At 38.6% G+C, this 18,286-nt stretch overlaps 2 protein-coding genes across 4 annotated transcripts; both read left to right on the top strand.

The window, feature by feature from the left end:
* Positions 1–1,708: 1,708 nt before the first annotated feature.
* Positions 1,709–2,560, top strand: LOC116193485 (ferredoxin-thioredoxin reductase, variable chain-like). The gene has a single exon (XM_031522204.1). It carries the CDS (start codon positions 1,791–1,793, stop codon positions 2,274–2,276), a length of 486 nt encoding a protein of 161 aa, XP_031378064.1. The 5' UTR covers positions 1,709–1,790; the 3' UTR covers positions 2,277–2,560.
* Positions 2,561–6,965: 4,405 nt separating this feature from the next.
* On the top strand, positions 6,966–14,452 carry LOC116196210 (katanin p80 WD40 repeat-containing subunit B1 homolog). 3 transcript variants are annotated; one of them, XM_031525827.1, is made up of 19 exons: positions 6,966–7,338; positions 7,464–7,644; positions 7,797–7,927; positions 8,354–8,471; positions 8,570–8,796; positions 9,077–9,179; positions 9,340–9,410; positions 9,527–9,601; positions 9,712–9,855; positions 10,320–10,590; positions 10,679–11,209; positions 11,661–11,720; positions 11,804–11,922; positions 12,412–12,534; positions 12,835–12,909; positions 13,040–13,152; positions 13,503–13,619; positions 13,706–13,774; positions 13,866–14,452. In XM_031525827.1, the coding sequence occupies exons 2-19, from the start codon at positions 7,617–7,619 to the stop codon at positions 13,927–13,929; spliced, it is 2,439 nt and encodes an 812-aa protein (XP_031381687.1). In that variant the 5' UTR covers positions 6,966–7,338; positions 7,464–7,616; the 3' UTR covers positions 13,930–14,452. The 3 variants fall into 3 exon arrangements, with proteins under 3 accessions (XP_031381687.1, XP_031381688.1, XP_031381685.1); XM_031525828.1 differs by having other exon boundaries at positions 6,966–7,644; positions 13,869–14,452; XM_031525825.1 differs by having other exon boundaries at positions 6,966–7,644.
* The last annotated feature ends 3,834 nt before the right edge of the window (positions 14,453–18,286 follow it).

Genomic DNA, 18,286 nt, shown 5'->3' with positions numbered 1-18,286 from the left:
GGATCGGGCCTTGCAGCGTGAACCCTAGACCAAGGATTGGATCCCTCGATTTGGGCGAACCCAAGCTAGGCCTCATAGAGAGATAAAAAGCTTCTCTCTCTAGCTTGGTGCTTTCCGAGCCTTGGGCTCGCCTAACCTGTGCTCTGGACCCCTGAGCTAAGGTCACCCAAGGCCGACGAACCCATCGGGAGATGACAGAGTCGGCTGCCGCCGCTGCAGAGGGAGAGGGACCGCCCAGCCACCGTTGCGAAGAGCGATTTCCAGCGACTTCAAATCGGAAACTAGGATTTTGGAAGGTTATTTTCGATTTTCAGAAATTTCGTCGTCTTTGTACCCGCCGCAGCCCACCCACCTTGGCCGTGTCATCGTTACATGTTCGCCTTGCTGATCGAAGGGGGGTTCAGGTAGTGAGGGAGTGTAATTGCAGAAGAAGGAAGAGCAATAGAAAGAATCGATCAGATTGGAGGAGAGAGAATGAGAGATGAGGAAGACGATGAACAAAACAAGCGGATTGCACACTTCGAAAATTCGAATAATGGAGAAGGACATTTATGGGATTTCGCCTCTATTCTTAATGAGGGTTCTATTTGGAAATGGCCATTTCCGAATAAGTGGTTTTCCAAACTAGGGAATTGTTATTCCGGAATACATGGAGAAGGGAACCCGAATACTTGCGAACCAAACATACCCTGAAATAAGCCGCGTGGCATCGAAAATCTATCAACAATGCAGGTTCAGTCGGTCCTATGTCCGTGTCCACTCCTGCTAGGAAGATGGAAACTGTTCATAACAAAACTTGAAGGAATTATCTGAAAAATTTTAGTGGATAATAGAGGTGGATTGACCATTATAGGTGGCCTAAATTTAATGAAGGAAAAGCAATAAAGAAGGTTTTGGAGGGCAAGAATGCCATTTAACTAGTTGCTTTTATTTGAAATTGAACGGAAAATAGATTTTATTATATTATCCGCATTGGTTGGCCCAGATTGGTCCCGGGTTTCATTTGTCAGTCTTATAGTCCACATAAACGAAGAAATTTATTTTAATTAATAACATTTTCCACCAAAAATAAAATAAATATCCTCCTTTCATTTAATTTTACTCGTATAGAAAATTAAAATCGAGGATATTTATTTTTCTAGTAAGTTCAACTTTTATAGTTTTATCACTAACAAAAGTAATCTATTTATTTAAATATCATAAAAATTACATGATTGGCAAAATTTTTTGCGTTTGGTGTATTACCATTTGAGATTGCATCATAGTTTAGATTCTGATTGAGATAGATTTTCATTTCAAAATTATTGGTAATGTTGATTGCCATGTTGGATTGATAATGTTATACATTATTGATAATCCTGTTTATAATCTAGATGGGTACTTCCTTACTGGAAAAGTATATTGCCAATGGTTAAATAATTTTAGGGATTCAGATTATCAGTAATATGCTTCAATCAAATATGATAATGTTGTGTGCGGATACACGAGAGATCACGGCAAAAATAATAATCGGAGTGTCGCATTCTTATTGGAGTTCAAAATATTAGAAGAGTTCGGATCTATCTCGGGTACGGTCACTGCATTCCAATCGTTGTATCTCCAATCTCTACCTCAGATTTCCAATAATTCTGCCAAAATATCAGAAAATAATTCTTGATTAATTAATTTTTATGCATTATTTTTTTAATAAGGATAATAAATATCAGAAAATGCCCATTGTTCGTTAAGAAGGAAAGAAAGAGCAGGCGAAACTCAATTCTCATCACAGAAAGGGAAAATATCAAAGAACCATGTCGACGACGACGACGACGCTGGCTCTGCTATCACCGGCGGCCGGCACCAGAACCGCCGCGGCAATCTCCAGCCGCCCCAGCACTTGCCTATTCTTTTCACCTCCTTCCTCCTCTTCTTCCGTAGACACCTTGACCGCCGCTCTCACCCGGAGAAGGTGGAGGATTCGCTGCGAGGTCGCACTGAAGCCGTCCGACTCCGAGGCGTCGACCTCGCCGTCTTCCGCGGAGGAGGACGAGTTCTCATCGAGGATTGGGGCGAGGGTGAGGGTGACAGCGCCGGTGAAGGTGTACCACGTGCCCCGCGTCCCGGAGGTGGACTTGACCGGGATGGAGGGCGTGCTGAAGCAGAACGTCGCCATCTGGAAGGGTAAGCGCGTGTCGGCTAACCTCCCCTTGAAGGTCGAGTTCGTCAAGGACATTGAAGGGCGTGGCCCTGTCAAGTTCTTTGCTCACCTGAAGGAGGATGAGTTCGAGTTCATCTGATTTTTGGCTGCGATTGCTGTGAATTTGAACTGAGAAGATTTGGGGGTAAATATGTACGAAGTGCCCCCAAAGTGAGATGCTTGTTTGTATGTATCGCAGTTCTTCTTCACTTCGATAGCTCACTGTAATCTGCCATTAATATCGATGCTAAGTGCTCATTTTTCTTAGTATTGGGCGTGTTTCTTCTCATACGTTCAGCTGATAAATGCAAAGTACTTGCTTTCATTATCTGTTCGCATCGTTAGCTGTGCTAACTGTGATCGAGTAAGTAATTTGGCATCGAATGTGCTCAGTTGTGTTCGGGCATATAAACCAACTGCTCCATTTAAGTATTATACATGGTGGATTCATGAACGGATTCTGAGTTTAGTCGCTTTGGGTACTGTTTGAGTGTTCTTTCACTGATGCTAATCTTTGGAGATTTCCTTACTATTGAAACTTCTCGTGATCGGTTCTCATTCTGGGGGGCTCGCTGTGCTGTTGTTGAACTTGCTGCCAGAGAAATTTTACTTGCCCTTTGAATATTTAGCATCGTCTGTGCTTAAGTTTGTTTGTATCGCTAAGGATGTTTTTGTGGGAACTAGGTTGTGATCTGATTGCTCGCTTTCTATATTCAGATGTAATTCTCGTCTGAGTTCCTAAGAAATTGGTCAAATTCTTAGAATGGTAAGAATAGTGACAGATGCGTGCAGGAATCCATCAAATATGGTTCTAGCAGATAAATGTTGCTGTTTCATTGTTGATCACAAGGATTCTGCAGGTATGGTCATTCCTCTTGCGTATTATGGAGCAAGCTCATGTAGATGACTTTACTTCACCGCAAAAGTGTTTCCTACTGATAGATTTGGAAACCCTGTGATGTGCTAGAGTCGATTCTACTCAAATGATACTATATATGTTCACATTGCAGATAGAGTTTTAACCTTTGTCTTTGGCGGAATTGTGATGGATTTCTCTAGGAGTCGCTCATTGATAGTAAAAGAAGAAATAACTGAGTGGAGAATGGGAATGGGATCATTTTATATTAGTAGGCTTATGAACTGCTTGTATCTCAGATTACTTTTCTGCAATGCGCATACCTGAGATTTGTAGCTATTGGTATTAGGTATGTCAAAATGTTTTTCTGTGTTATCTTCTCAGCTCTGTTTTGATTTTTATGGCTATTGTCTGTGCCTCGAATAGTTACAGTCTCTGCACATTCTGATGTTCAAGCATTAATGTTTTTATTATTTTTTGGCAAGCGATAACTTCAGTTTAGCATCCAATACATACTCCATGTGTGATTATGTTGACAATTCGTGACAATCTCTTTCAGGCAGTAGCATCTGCTCTCTTCAGATGCAGTTCGTAGTTGCAACTGTTAGACATACAAAGTCGAGTTTCATAAATAAGGGGCTATCATGGAAGCAGTTGCTTCATTTGGTTGTTTTACCCTGTGACTCAAAATAGTTCTTGCAATTTTTCGATGTTCGCTGAGTAACTTTTTTGTTTTCATTTGATATTATATATTTCGACATGTCAGGTAGCAATTTTTTGATCTTGAGTGACCCAGAATGGCGGTTTTCCTGTATATGCTAATTTGAGCTATCATTTTCTTCAAATTGAATGAGACCCCGCTAATAGCCCCTACACTAAAGATCTCTGGAAATTGTGTCAATCAACCGCTGCTACGAGCTGAAACCATGTTTATTGTCATGAGACCGTAGTAACCTGCCGTGATTGATATAATCTGAGAAAGATTCTTTTAGACCGGACCTGGGAAGACGTTTCGAGTCTTCATAGCAGCAAAGCAACACAGGACAATGGGCTGAACGTTTACTTGTAAATCAATAATGGAAATCCTAGAGAGTTCTTTTACAGATTTAAAACATTGGACTACGTCTCTGACTCACTTGATTTTCTTTTCCCCAGTGCCACTATATATGGTGGATTTCAAGTTTCACTCCCAACATCCGATGACATGTACGTATATTTCTGTGACCACGTACGCTTCTTTGGTCACCTATACGATGTGGATGAACATAATGTAAGCTCTATTCTTCCCAAAGGTACGTAGGGCGGTCCGATATTTTCCCAAAAGACCCGAATGTTCAGATCTGGAACTGGATCTTGCCAACCGGTTTGGTTCTCTAGCGGAGGAGGATATATGCAATTGAATGACTGAAACTGAAGCAATCAATGCATGCTATATTTTTCCTGTGCGGTTCATTCAAGCTCTGGAATTGTCCTTTTTCCTCGAATTCATTGCAATCATAATTTTCAAATGTTCCCTTCATATAGCTTTCGAAGCCGAGTCCGGGTTGAGCTCGTGACCGAGTAAAGAGCAATGCAACAGCACCGTCCTTCGTTGCTCCGACTCAGGCATGCTTGCCAGACAGTCCAATGACTGAATTCGGCAGTGAGCTTCATAGAGATTTATCTCATCTACATCTGAGAGGAAGAAGTCATTCTTTTTGCTACAAGAAGGTATAGTTCGAGCAGTGCGAGTTCGATCTATTCCTGGTAATCATGAAGATTGCATCCAAACTTGTACTAAGGGATGTCAAATCAATCAAGTTGAAGGAGAGGAACTGAGGAAAGATCAGAAGAACCTTCCACCACCATTTTTATTTATTATTTGTAACAGTCCACATAATAAGATCTTGTGGAAGAAATTAGATTATTAATAGAAATCAAAGCATATATATTATATATATGTAACTGTAGGTGATGCAAGCCTGTGAAGGGGCCCCTAAAACCAAAAACCAGAGGGCCAGCAGAAGCAGCAAATGTGTCCCGTATTTGTAAATTGACATCGCAACTGCAACACCGCATCTGGTGTTTCCTTCTCTTTTGGCCAACCCCAAGGTCCTCTAATAGATCCAGAAACAAAAATGTCGGACCGAATTTATATGGAGGGGTTCCGATCCGCGAGTTTCATAGTTTTCTTTTTAATAATTAATTCCACGAGGAGATCCGGGCGAAACCTGCGGTAGATCAACCCGGTCCATTGGGTTTGATGTTTCAATCGATATAATGAGAATCACGCAACATTTACGGTCCAAACCGATGGTTGCCTCAGTAAATTTTGATCCAGCCAAAGACATAAATAGTAAATGCTATCACGAAACCTAGTAGTCCTACGTGTTTCAAATTAAATACAAAAACGTGATATGCATGTCCAATTCTATCTCTCTCTCTCTCTCTCTCTCTCTCTCTATATATATATATATATATATATTTTCCCTTAAGGGTCGGACGCATGCTCATTTGAATTGGACGTAATGCTTTGTTTCCTTTCATGAGCAAAAGGCATGGAGTTGGAGAAGGTGGGTTAGGAAATTGTACGGAATAGTCGATTTGAAACATCATTTTCATCTAAAATTGTGAATAGACAACATTTATGGAGTAGGAACTCGCATGGAATTGCATTTAAAATATCGCTCTTCCTTTTCATTAAAACATCATTTTCATCTAAAAATATATCACTCACTCTTCTGCTTCTAAAATCGCAAAGAAAGTAATAGCAGTGAATTGTTTAGTTCGTAATCAACTCTAAAAGGTTTGTCTTAATTATCTGATGGCTACAACAGCAAATATGGCGAGAAGGAACTTAACGGAAATCGGGGTATCGATGACAATTACCTAAAGAGATCTACCGTGCAGTTGCAGATTAGCTCACGATCAATTTTTTCACCTCTAGAATTGCTAATGGTAACCGTAGATGTGGGATTGAGGTGAGATCATAGGTCTTAATGGCCCTCTCTCCAGACTATCCCAATCGTGGATGATCGATGTCCTTTGGCTTCATGTTCGACACTCGAGATACTGCACGTAAAAATTGACGTGAAGTCACGCCATATGATGCAGAGATAAAATGACTAGGAGGAATTAATTACCAAACCCTTGTAAAAGGTCAAACCTAACGGAAACCAAATCAAGAGAGAATTGAGAGGAAAAAGGTCTTTTTTTTTTTAAAACTAAAACAAGATAGTCCCAAAAGTATTGGACCAACCTTCCAATCCATCAACTGCCTCTGCGTGTAGGTATAGGTGTATCGAGTTGTAACGCACACTCGATGATTACGTGGTGGCTCCCACATATATCATCAATAATAATTTAATGAAATTTCCCAAACAATTAAAAAAAGAAAGAAGGAAAAAGAACCAAAATTGAAAGGAGGAAAGAAAGAGGTGGAAATTACTTAATTCAAATTCCAGAAAACTGGTAAGCAAAAGCACACATGATGAAAGAAAAGCAATAATTAGGGTCAATTAATTTAAATTAGGGATAAGGTGAGGAGGGTTAAATTAAATTAGAAGGAATATTTATGGTGGGGCAACAGCACACAATGCCTAATTATCAGACTCATCTTTTTCTCTTTTTTTTTTCTTTTTCTTTTTTTTTGTCTTTTTACAGTTTTTGATTTGAAGAAAAGGAGGGAGAGAGGGAGGGAAGGGAGACAGTGAGTAGTTTTCATGAATATTTAGGACACATTGCATCCCAATTTCTTCCCTTTTACACTTTCCCCCCTGCAAGATCAAATTTTGAATTAAACCCATTATTATTGTTCATCTCATTTAATTATTATTTCCCATAATTATTCATAATTATCGATAATTACACCGACAAAATAATAAAGTAATAATAATAATAATAATAATTAGATTACAATAACTATTTTATTAAAATTTCTGGGAAGGGGAGCACAAATCTTGACAGTCCTCCCTCTACCCCTTTCCTTTTCGACTCTGCCTCCCTTCTCCCTTCTTTTCTTCTCTCTTCTCTGTGTTGTCTCTCCGAACTCTGAAACCCCATTGGCTGCTTCCGGCATCAGTCAGTGTGTGTGATTTGGCTTTTGTTTCTAGTCGTGTCGGCCGAAATGTGGGTTTTGAATTTGGAACCAAAACTAATCCAAGTCCGAGATTTTTGAATGCTTCCCTTGCACTCTCTTCCTGTGTTTGAGTGCGAGCCAAGAACAGGGGAGGAGTAAGTAAGGCAGGGGGACCCTGAGAAGATAAGAAGCCAAAAAAATCGTTCCTTTCACTTCTGGGCAGCTCCGGCGAGGACCGAAATTAATTGGGTACTCGCCTGTTCTCCTCCATTTTTGCTCCTTCTGTCGGTACGGTTTTCTGGGTTGTTCGGTTCTTGGAGTTTGATCTGATGGGCGGTGGCCTCGTTTCTTGCTTCCGGTTGGGTCTCCGACAGCAATGAGGGTGTGATAGGGAGGGGACCTTTGGAGGGTTTTCAAGATCTGGCTTAATCTGTGAGGATCTTGAGGGCTCGCCTGAACGGCCTGCCGCGTCTCTTGAATGTCTGCGGAGCTCTTCCTGCTATTAGGGTTTCCTATCCGTTTGTGCCATGACTACCAAACGGGCGTACAAGCTACGTATCCTTCGTTTGTTTGGATGTGGTTATTTGTTCTGAGAATTTGTGGCATAATTTATGTGTTTCGATTGCGTCGGTGGGAGTTTTTTTTTTTTTTCTCTCTGTTATGACGATTGATGGTTCTTGAAGCCTCCTTAACCAGAGATGCAACAGAGGAGTTTGTAGCACATTCTGCATCTGTGAATTGCCTCAAGATTGGGAGGAAGTCGTCCCGGGTTCTTGTTACGGGAGGGGAAGATCACAAAGTTAATCTTTGGGCCATCGGGAAACCCAATGCAATATTGGTCAGCTCCATCACATTCCACTGCTAAAATTTATTTACTAACGTTTCAAATATGTAGCCCTTTACTTCTAAAGTACATAGCTTGCTCAACTGCTTTGTTATGGAGTTTTATATTGCAACTTTTATCTGTTGCTACTGCTTCTTTGAGACTTCCATATAATTCACTCTTCACTACCTTAATTAAGAGCAGTACATCATGGAAATGGAAAACATAAACTTTTGCTGATGAGTTGCCTCCCATTGTGACCTTGAGTAAGTGCCAGATTATAATATGCTCTTGTGGTTAATCTGGATTTTAATTGTTTGAGCTTGTGTGGATATATAGCCCTTTAGGTTCATGATGAGATATAGTTTATCAAATTAAATTTACTTTACATATTTGCGGAGTACCGGAACAATTGATTGGGTTTAATGCTGTCATTTCCAGAGCTTGTCTGGGCACAGTAGTGGTATTGATTCAGTCAGCTTCGATTCCTCAGAAGTATTGGTAGCTGCAGGTGCTGCAAGTGGTACCATCAAGCTTTGGGATTTAGAGGAGGCAAAAAGTATGCTCCTGAATCACTAATTGCTAATCGCTGATCTTTCTCAAGTTGAAGCCCTGTCCTGATTTATCACATCTTTTTTGGCCTTATGCTCTTTGCAGTTGTTCGTACTTTAACTGGTCACAGATCTAATTGTATATCTGTGGACTTTCATCCCTTTGGGGAATTCTTTGCATCGGGATCTCTGGACACGAATCTGAAAATATGGGACATCAGGAAAAAGGGCTGCATCCATACATATAAGGGTCACACTCGAGGGGTCAATGCAATCAGGTTCACCCCAGATGGCCGTTGGGTTGTATCTGGAGGAGAGGACAACAGCGTCAAGGTTAGGGTTTCTTGAATCTTTTACAATGTCAGGGGCCCTATTGGGAAATGAATTCGACCTATGACCCTCTGGTCTTTCTTCTACTAGAAGTCAATGCATGCAATTCTATTTGGCTCTATAACAGTTCTCTAGTTCAAAAACAGACCTAAAGTATTAGTGTTCAACTTGCTTCTAGCCAATTACTATGTGCAAAGAACTTTTCTTTGGCAAGTCTGTTATCTAGCTAGAATGAATAATTACCTGGATCTGTTGAATAATAATATGCATACAACTCAAACAGCTATGGGATCTAACTGCGGGAAAGCTATTGCATGATTTCAAGTGTCACGAGGGTCAGATTCAGTGCATAGATTTTCATCCCCATGAGTTTTTGTTGGCAACAGGTCAGTATGAATTTCATACATTCCCACTTTTCTTGCGTACTATGGCTGTGATATCATTTGATGAGAACCTCCTTATAAATTCTAAAGGAATTATACCTTTCTAGGCTCACCAATTCTCAATGTACTTTGTAGTTTGAGTTAGTTTTCTGCTTCTGTGTAGGTTCATCTGATCGGACTGTAAAATTTTGGGACCTTGAGACTTTTGAGCTGATTGGTTCTGCTGGACCCGAGGTAAAATTCGTGTCCCACCGATGGGTTTAGATCTAGGGAAGTTCCTGGATGATTATGTGGTTACTTATTTTCTTTTCTTGATGACATGTCTTGTAACACTATTTTTCCCATGGCAGACCAGTGGAGTTCGTTGTTTGACTTTTAATCCTGATGGAAGGACCCTTCTTTGTGGATTACATGAAAATCTTAAGGTGGGACTCATCAAATATTGGTCAGGTTTCAAGCAAATGGAGTCACTGTTGATTGCATCATGTTTATCTAGTGTTTGAGAATCTCGTATGTGTTTTCTTTTGTTTTGTAGGTTTTCTCTTGGGAACCTGTAAAGTGCCATGATGCTGTGGATGTGGGATGGTCCAAGCTTTCCGATCTTAACGTACACGAGGGAAAGCTCCTTGGATGCTCGTTCAATCAAAGTTGTGTTGGCGTCTGGGTTGTGGACATCTCGGTACCATATCATGTCTCTCAACCAGCTGTTATTTATTTTCCATTTTATGATGTACGGCCAACCTGTTGTGGGTTCATGAACTCCATGCAAGTTTGTGGAAGTCTAGACCTCATCTTAAAGCTCATGCCGGTAGGGGAGTCAAAACTGAGATGCGTGGCTGTAGCTCTATTTTTAACTGGTCCCTGTTTCATTTTGTGAACTGGAAAATATTTCCGGTGTTCCATTCTATCTTCTTAGCAAACAAGGAAACTAGAGGAAAAGAGTGCTGCATGAATACTTACAGGACATTTGGTGACATTTTTCAAGAAGAGGAAATGAAAAATTGGAAAAGGTTTTGTGGTTTTCTAAAGCAAAACAAACCCTTCAACCAAGCATTGGGGGTTCAAATTTATTATTTGCTGAAGCTAAATTAGATTTGACATTCAATTTGATTCAATCTCTTTGAACTTTTTGCTTCTTGACAGCGAATAGAGCCTTATGCTGTTGGCAGTAAGCGTCTCAATGCTCAATCAGAATCTAAAAGTGCTTCGTCAGGAAGCCTGTCAGTATTAAATGAGAACACCGTGAAGCCGAGCTCAGGGAGGCTCTCAGTTTCTGAGAACACTACAAAACCTACTTTGGGGAGGCTCTCAGTTTCTCAAAATTCAGATTTGTTGGTTAAGGAAACAAAGTCTGTTGCAAGATTGTCAGTCTCACAGAATACAGATCCTGTTAAGGAGTCAAAAAGTTTGGGATGTACGTGCTCTGTCTCTGGATAATTCTTTTATTCCTTCTGAAATATCATTTGTTCCTGATAGTTCCTTTTTGACGTTTTTCCATAAAGCAACTGGAAGTGTACCAGGAACTCCTCAAAGGGTCAGCATACATGCCAGTCAGAGGGCTGCTCAAGCAAATTCGGGCACTGTTCCCAGTGTAGCAGCAGCCCCTAAAAGAACCTCCACAAAGTCCCAGTCATTGATTAATTTTCCAACCTATAACAGAGCAGATGTTGTGCCTGTTATTGTCCCAAGAACCGATTCGAAGCCAGAGATAGCTTCTGATTCGAGAAAAGAAACTAGTCTTGCTTCGAGGACAATGCCCTTTTCTCTTCAGTCAAAGTCTATGGAGTTGCGGAAGCTCTCCAATGGAAGTGATGACTCTGAGCAGCCCACCGTCTCTGGGCAGTCCGAAACCGCGGGTTCTAACTGCAATGGACCAGGCAGCTTTTCAACTAGGAAGACCCTTGCTCCCATGAAAGGCCAACAAGATCAAGGATTGCCTGAAAGGAGTGCTAATGATAATTGGCCTCCTGTGATAATTAAGACCAACGCTAGTACCATGATTGAACCTCCTGTTGGTTTGCGGAATGAGAGTTGTACGTACCCTTTTGATTCCCTCATCGCTTTTGTTATTCTATAGTTTCTGAATATTCCAATGGATAGAGAACATTTACAGGTATGGACTATACAAAAAGGCAGCTCTAAAGTGTGATATAAACAATATTATTTCCTTTTATCTATATTGTCAGGAAAAGTGGCTAACTGGATAATTTGTAGACCGATGGGACACTAGATAAAGAAAACTTTTTTACTGAAGCTGAACTATCTAGATATGCAGTCCTGAGAAGTAGGGTAAACCTCACTGACAAGTGTCTTATGAGCCTCTGTAGACCCTACTTGTTTGAACAATTGGAATTTGTTTTAGTCGGATTTCCCAAATTGCAGCGAATATATAGCTGGGATATGTTATTCATTTGTATCATCTTTTTCTTCTTTTTAATTGTTAATTGACGAATTTGTTGCTCCATCTCTAAAATTTTGTTGCAGTTGAGTCTCGGGGCCCAAAAGTAACTAGAGAGCCGATCGCCACAGAGGGTCAAAGGGGAGGTATGTCTATATCTAGCCATTACTTGTAGGTTTTTATGGTAGAACTATTTCAGTGTTGTCTCATGTATTCTCTTGGCACTCAGGGAGGATGCGTTCTCTCGCCATTAATTGGGAGAAACGAGATAGACTTGATCCCGATGGTCCTACTTCAAATATTTCTGCTCGGGCTGGGTCAGCTGTTAATATGCTTCCTTTTAGCACGGTAGGAAAATTGTTTTATGCCATATGTTGCTTGGGTGCTTCTCCAGTTATAAATATATTTTGATGCTTTTAGTATTCCACATTTCTTAATCCTGAAAAACCAAAGAATTCAAAGAAATAATATACTAGATTGCATCTCACTATTATAATCCCAAATGATTGGTAAAGTGCAATTCATAATATTTTCTTCTTTTTTTTTCTTATTTTTAGGGAAAAATAAGAGATGTTGAGCATTAAATTTAGGAAATTTTCATAATTATAATCTCACTATTTTATTCTTCCAAATTAATTCTAATATTCCTTTCTTCGGTATGGATAATCAAAACAATCTGTCATATTTCAGTGCAAGGATCATTTGCTATCCATCTATCTACCTTTCATTTGACCCCCTGTAAAGTAACCAGCATTACGTTCATATGTGTGGTTTGATTTTGCTTCTGTCAACTTAAGTTAAATGATTCCAAATTCTCAATATTTGGTGCTGAAACAGAGGGGCCGATTGCCATCAGTCGAAAAAGAAACACCTGCCAGTGACGAGGATGCTGTTGCAGATGTGATGGAACAGCACGATCAGTTTGTGAGCTCTATGTATGCTCGTTTAGCCAAGTTACAGGTATGCCTTTGGAAATAATTTTCTTTTCCTCTGTCTTTATTCTTGGCAATGAGTTTTTTGAAGGTGAGGGTTATATTGTCGCTAGATTAGATCATGTGTCTTGTTATGATAATTCAGGGCATATGTTCTATTATGCTCAATCTTATTTCTTGATCTTCTCGAAAAATTTGAGGTCTTCACTTTCTGAACATGTGGTTTTTTCAATATCTATCCCCTTATTTACCCATGGTTATTTGAAAAGAACTTTTAGCCCTCACTGACTCCGTAACTACTGACATTGATTTGGAAAATTCATTGCAGGTAATCCGTGGATCTTGGGATAGAAGAGACATAAAAGGAGCCATTGGTATCATGGAAAAAATGTCTGATCGTCACGTGAGTAGTTTATGGTCTATAGTTTTAGGCTGAGTCACCTTTTGGCGATTGGAAAACTTCAGAGTGCATCTTAGACCTTGTCAAGTAACTTCTCACACCACCTAATCTTCCTGAATGATGATATTTTCAGGTCCTTGCGGATGTAGTCACCATTCTGACGGAGAAAATTGACATGGTAACTTTGGATGTTTTCACATGTCTTCTACCACTCCTCGCTGGACTTCTTGAGAGTGACATGGATCGGTAAATTCTCTTAACTCTCCCTTTAAAGTCGCTTTGCTCTTAAATCTTTTTCCCTTACAAAAAGAGGCAATTTTCATGCTGTTCTTGAGAAGCACATCTTATGAAACTGTTACCGTGTTTATCAAGAAAACAGAAAAGTAGGAGAATTTTCTCAGTTGTAGTTCATGACTTCATGTACCCTTATGGTCTCTTGAACTCTTAGTCTGAAAATATAGATTGTATCATTTAGCTGTTAGTTTCTTTTGAAGCTAATAAAATGATATTTATCTTGAAAAACCTTTCATTTGTGCTCCCATAGAATTCATAATTGAGGCTCTGAGATCTGACTATAATACCTTAATGAATTACAGGCATCTGTGCATCTCTTTGGAGATTCTTCTCAAGTTGGTCAGAGTATTCGGCTCCATGATTTATTCAGCAGTATCAGCACAGACCCCTGTCGGTGTCGATATCGAAGCCGAACAAAGGTATATGCTCCCACAACATACTTAGTTGAAACTATCTTGAACCCTGTGGTAAATTCTTATATGAAAACTCGTGCAATTTTCATTAGGTTGGAACGGTACAGTCTCTGCCACACAGAGCTTGAAAAGGTCAAACGCTGCTTGCCTTCTCTCACCAGGTTCATATCGACCTTCTCCACTTGGCTTGATTTTCTCCGTTACTTGGAAGTTCATAACAATATGCCCAAATGTTGTCTTTTTTACTCGTAGAAGAGGTGGATCAGTGGCGAAATCTGCACACGAACTGAGTCTAGCTTTTCAAGCAGTTTCATGAGTCTCAGAAGATCTTCCGGTTCAAAGCAAATTCATTCTCAGGGTTTGTGTACAGTATTTCTCTGCCGTGTTGCTTAGAATCTCCTCTATCGGTGGACACGACTACTGCCCTGATATAGACTTCCTCTTAACTTCAAAGGGAAAAAGACTAATCAGGCATCTCCTCCTTCCTGCTCTTGGGTCGTCAGTTTGTTTAGGCTCGGGATGTTTTGGCAGAGAGAGGTGTGCAGTTACTGAGCTAACCCCCTCCTGGCACATGGAGCTTGTGCTGTATTTTCTCCTTTTGTTTTGAGATACGAGTGGAGCGTGTATTTAAGTGATGATTATTGTTATTTTTTAGGACACAGAAATTTCGAAATGATCCCGCAAAATGAGAAATGAATGGACCTCTATAATCTTTTGGGAGGAGTGAAATTGTAAAGGCTGCAGTTTCTTTCTCTAGTGATGTATGCTGTGAGGCTTCCTTTTTCTCTCGTTCAACATTTGATTAAGAGTTCGGTATATGGAAGACCCTTTTGGAACAACTGCGGATTGGACTTCTGTTTCTTCATGAAAACCCTGCAATTCTTATAACCATCCCTAACAATGTCACCAAATCTGCACGCCGGTGATTGTTATTGATATGATGCATCAAGGCAGTCTTTCTGGTCCTTGGCATTGCTGGGTAAAAGGGTTCACTTCGAGCTTGATGACCATTATTTGATTCGCTCCAATTCCCTTGCTTTGGACCTGGGGTGTGTTGGAAATGACGGGAAGCTCGAAGTGATTTCTTCACAGGGATGGATCAAAAACTTGTAACATTTTCGGTGGATGGATCATGAAGAACTTGTTGCTTTTATTGGTTGCAGCTCTAGGATTAGTAGAGTGAGAAGCTGCAATGAATAATCCACGCTGTTGTAGTGCATTATCATACGGACCAGCTGAGAGAATGTGATGTGAGGCCGAGCTGACATATTGATGGGGCGAAGTTAGATGCGACCGGATGATCGGAGCAGAAGAGCAATGGCAGAGAAGTTTTCCACTAGAGGATTTGTATCATATATGGATTGCACTCTCTGGAAATGTTTCAATACGAGCTAGCAAAGACGGCTGGCTACTCGGGACGGGCGCAAATGGGCATACATGTTAAATCACGAGTCTTGCATTCTTGCCAAAGAAAAGGAGATCTTGGCTTCGGTCGATGGGAGAGGAAGGCGTGGTTGATCAAGATATGGATTTAGGAAATGTTTCCAGAGCTTGTTCGAAGTGTTTAGCCTGAAGAATAAAGCCGGTTTCATCATTTAGATTAGACTACAGTTGATGCTAGATCAATAGTTCCTAATGATTTTGGAGATTCTGATCAAACAGTAACCTTAATCAGTTAGTCGACAAGAAGAGGTTCTCCCCAAGAAGAGGATCGGTGGAAGCTCGACAATCTCGAGCAAAATCGACGCCATAAGTGTTTGGCTATAGTGTCTATGCTGAATAAGATTAATTAATAACTAGTTGAAGATTCGGGTATTGCACAAGCAAAAAGTAAATAATTTTTTATTGCAACTAACGTGTTCAAATATTTATACATGTTATATTGCAACAAATCATTCATATCATATACGTATGAATTATCCTGACAAAATAATTAACTGCATCCGATAACATATAAAATAAATATGAACGATAGATCGAACTTAAAAATCCAAGGAAAAAAAAGAAGGAAAATATGCATAGATATATTAGTGAAGAAGAAGAAAAATTTATTGTGTCGGAAGATGAATGAAATAAAAAAAAAATGATGATGTTAAAAATTTGACGATGTGCACTTATATAAGAATTTTATATGCCAATTGAGATATTGACAGTTTTATTTATTTAAATATTGCACAATATCTATCAATTTTCAATAAAAATATGAAAGGAATATTATTTTATACTAACTTATATCACATCCTTTATATATTATATCTTTTTATCTTTTACAAAAATAGGATATATAACCATTATGGTTATTGTTATCATTTTTATAAGTGAATAGTTACTTTTTAATGGAAAAGAAGTATGGTGGAGTGATACATTTCTTTATATGGAACCAATTCCAAATACGATTTTCGCAATAAGACTTCTAAGTGTCTTTTTATTTCTCTTTCCGTATACCTTTACTAGCTCATGGACATGTCTTATAATCCAAGTGTGGGGAAAAAAGACTTTCAGAGAAGCTTTCCTATTGCCTAGACTTTATCCTTTCAAGAAATTTTATGGTGCAATCGAGTATTTTATTAAAAGTTTAAGTAAAATTCCCATAAACTCCATGTAACTTACTAACAAGGGAAGTAAAGGCTTTTCAAATTTCATGTCATTTACTTCAATTGTGAGGTTTTTTTTTTGGGTGAACCTCAATTGTACATAATTTACTAGAAATTTAAAGTGATTTGCCCATATCAATTTCTTAATGGGTAAATTGCACTAGTGGTTCAAAAAGTTTTATAAATGTTTCAATATGGTACAAAAAGTTTTTTTTGCTACTTGATGGTACAAAATGTTTTAAAGTTGTTTCAGTATAGTACAAATCGTCATCTCGCCATTGACGCCGTCAAGTCGACGCTGATAGTGCAAAATCGATTTTTGTGGGATGTTACATGATGGTGCAAAATGTTTTGAAGTTGTAATTTAATAGTACAAAATGTTTTACGTAAATTACATGATGGTGCAAAATTTATAGATCTTGTGAAGGACGGCTTGACGACGTCAATGGCGAGATGACGGTTTGTACTATACTGAACTAACTTTGAAACATTTTGTACCATCAAGTAGCAAAAAAAACTTTTTGTACCATATTGAAACATTTGTAAAACTTTTTGGACCATCATTATAATTTATCATTTCTTAATATACGTATAACTTACTCAAGTATGTGCAATTTATTTAAAATTGAACTACTTTACTACCACTTTTGATAAATTTACTTTGCAAATTTAAAAAAGTGATTACACTTTAAACCTTTCTTATTTTTCCGGTGTTCAAGTATACTTTTGATAAAACAAAGCACCCAAAATCCACATTTAATTAAGAGAGATCTCATGTCTCATAGTTCATTCTTGGTTTCAAATCTCATAAATCAATGCACGTAAGACTTTTCCGAATATACACAAAGTGAAAAAATCTGAATTTATTATTGAGGTCAACGGGAAACAGAATCCTGTTTTTTTTTTTTGCCTCTTTTCCCCCTTAATTTTGGTCATAAGTTACACAATTAAGCCCTCCATTGTCCTTTCTTCCCCTGGGCAGAGAAAAATCCAAAATTTGGTAGTGCTTTTTGTTTGTTTGCCAATAAAAACATTGCTTGCAAGAAACTCCTTACTAATAACGTGCATGACATGATATACAATTATCGGGAATTATGAAAATAAAAAGTATAATTTATCATGACCAATTTAATTAATAATAACGCGTCGTCATTGAACATGTATAAACCAAGGCCAGATCCCTAATTCTAGTTCTTTGCGAAAATTTTGAAAAATTGTAGAGATTTAATATAGATGAGAAGTCACCATATGATATTCAAATAAATAATAATTTCAACCAAAATTAATTTTATCCAATTTTGGTATGTAGTTTATGAATAATAATGTAATACAGTTCTGTAAGTTCAAATATAATATATATATATTTGAACTTTGTATAGGTTTGTGGTAGCTAACTCGACGTATGTAATATGCCGTACGTATCCTGTCTTGATTCTATATATAATTTTATGATGCCTTCGACTACTTACGTGACTCATAAACAACTAGAGATTTAACCGTTTTGTCAGGAGCGCATGTGATAAGAGAATGTTAAACCGTTAAACATATGGATATAAACCGGATAATATAGTTGGGTCCATTCCCTCCTCGCTTACCAAACTTATTACTCGATTTCTTTCTTCATATGGAAAGTATCACTAGACATCTTTAATAACATTAGAACACATACATACATGTATATTGATATGAATATAAATGCGAAGTAATTATCCGTTATCAAGGAAATATTAATTCTTACAGACCCAACTAAAATTCCCGTGCTTGCAAATATCATGTATATTGAAAACATGCGAAAAAGGAAAAATGGGGAAGGATTTAATTGGCATGCATATAAAAAGAAAATAAGGGGGGGAAAAAAAAGAACCGTAGAGGAGAAATTTTGGTATGTAGGGTAAATCTATTAATGGCCGACAGATTATCTTATGAAAAATAATTTACCCCGAAACAAACTCAAACGGAATGAATGATTTCACTAACAATTTTAAATGGTTTTTTTTCCAAAAAAGAAAAAGAATTTAATCGGAAATTGCTCTTTGCCACTATTAAATTCTGCTTTTCCATCATCAGTAACTGATTTAT

This window comes from Punica granatum, chromosome 2 (genome assembly GCF_007655135.1).
Source record: "Punica granatum isolate Tunisia-2019 chromosome 2, ASM765513v2, whole genome shotgun sequence".
NCBI lineage: Eukaryota > Viridiplantae > Streptophyta > Magnoliopsida > Myrtales > Lythraceae > Punica > Punica granatum.
Note: the sequence above shows the minus strand (reverse complement) of the source record. Positions and strands in the feature narration are given on the sequence as shown.

Bases quoted from the DNA above. Each gene is read 5' to 3' on its own strand.
- LOC116193485 (XM_031522204.1), top strand. From the start codon at position 1,791: ATGTCGACGACGACGACGACGCTGGCTCTGCTATCACCGGCGGCCGGC.
- LOC116196210 (XM_031525827.1), top strand. From the start codon at position 7,617: ATGACTACCAAACGGGCGTACAAGCTAC. The intron at 12,535-12,834 runs GTATGCCTTTGG...AATTCATTGCAG, and splicing joins CTCGTTTAGCCAAGTTACAG to GTAATCCGTGGATCTTGGGA. The intron at 12,910-13,039 runs GTGAGTAGTTTA...TGATATTTTCAG, and splicing joins AAAAAATGTCTGATCGTCAC to GTCCTTGCGGATGTAGTCAC.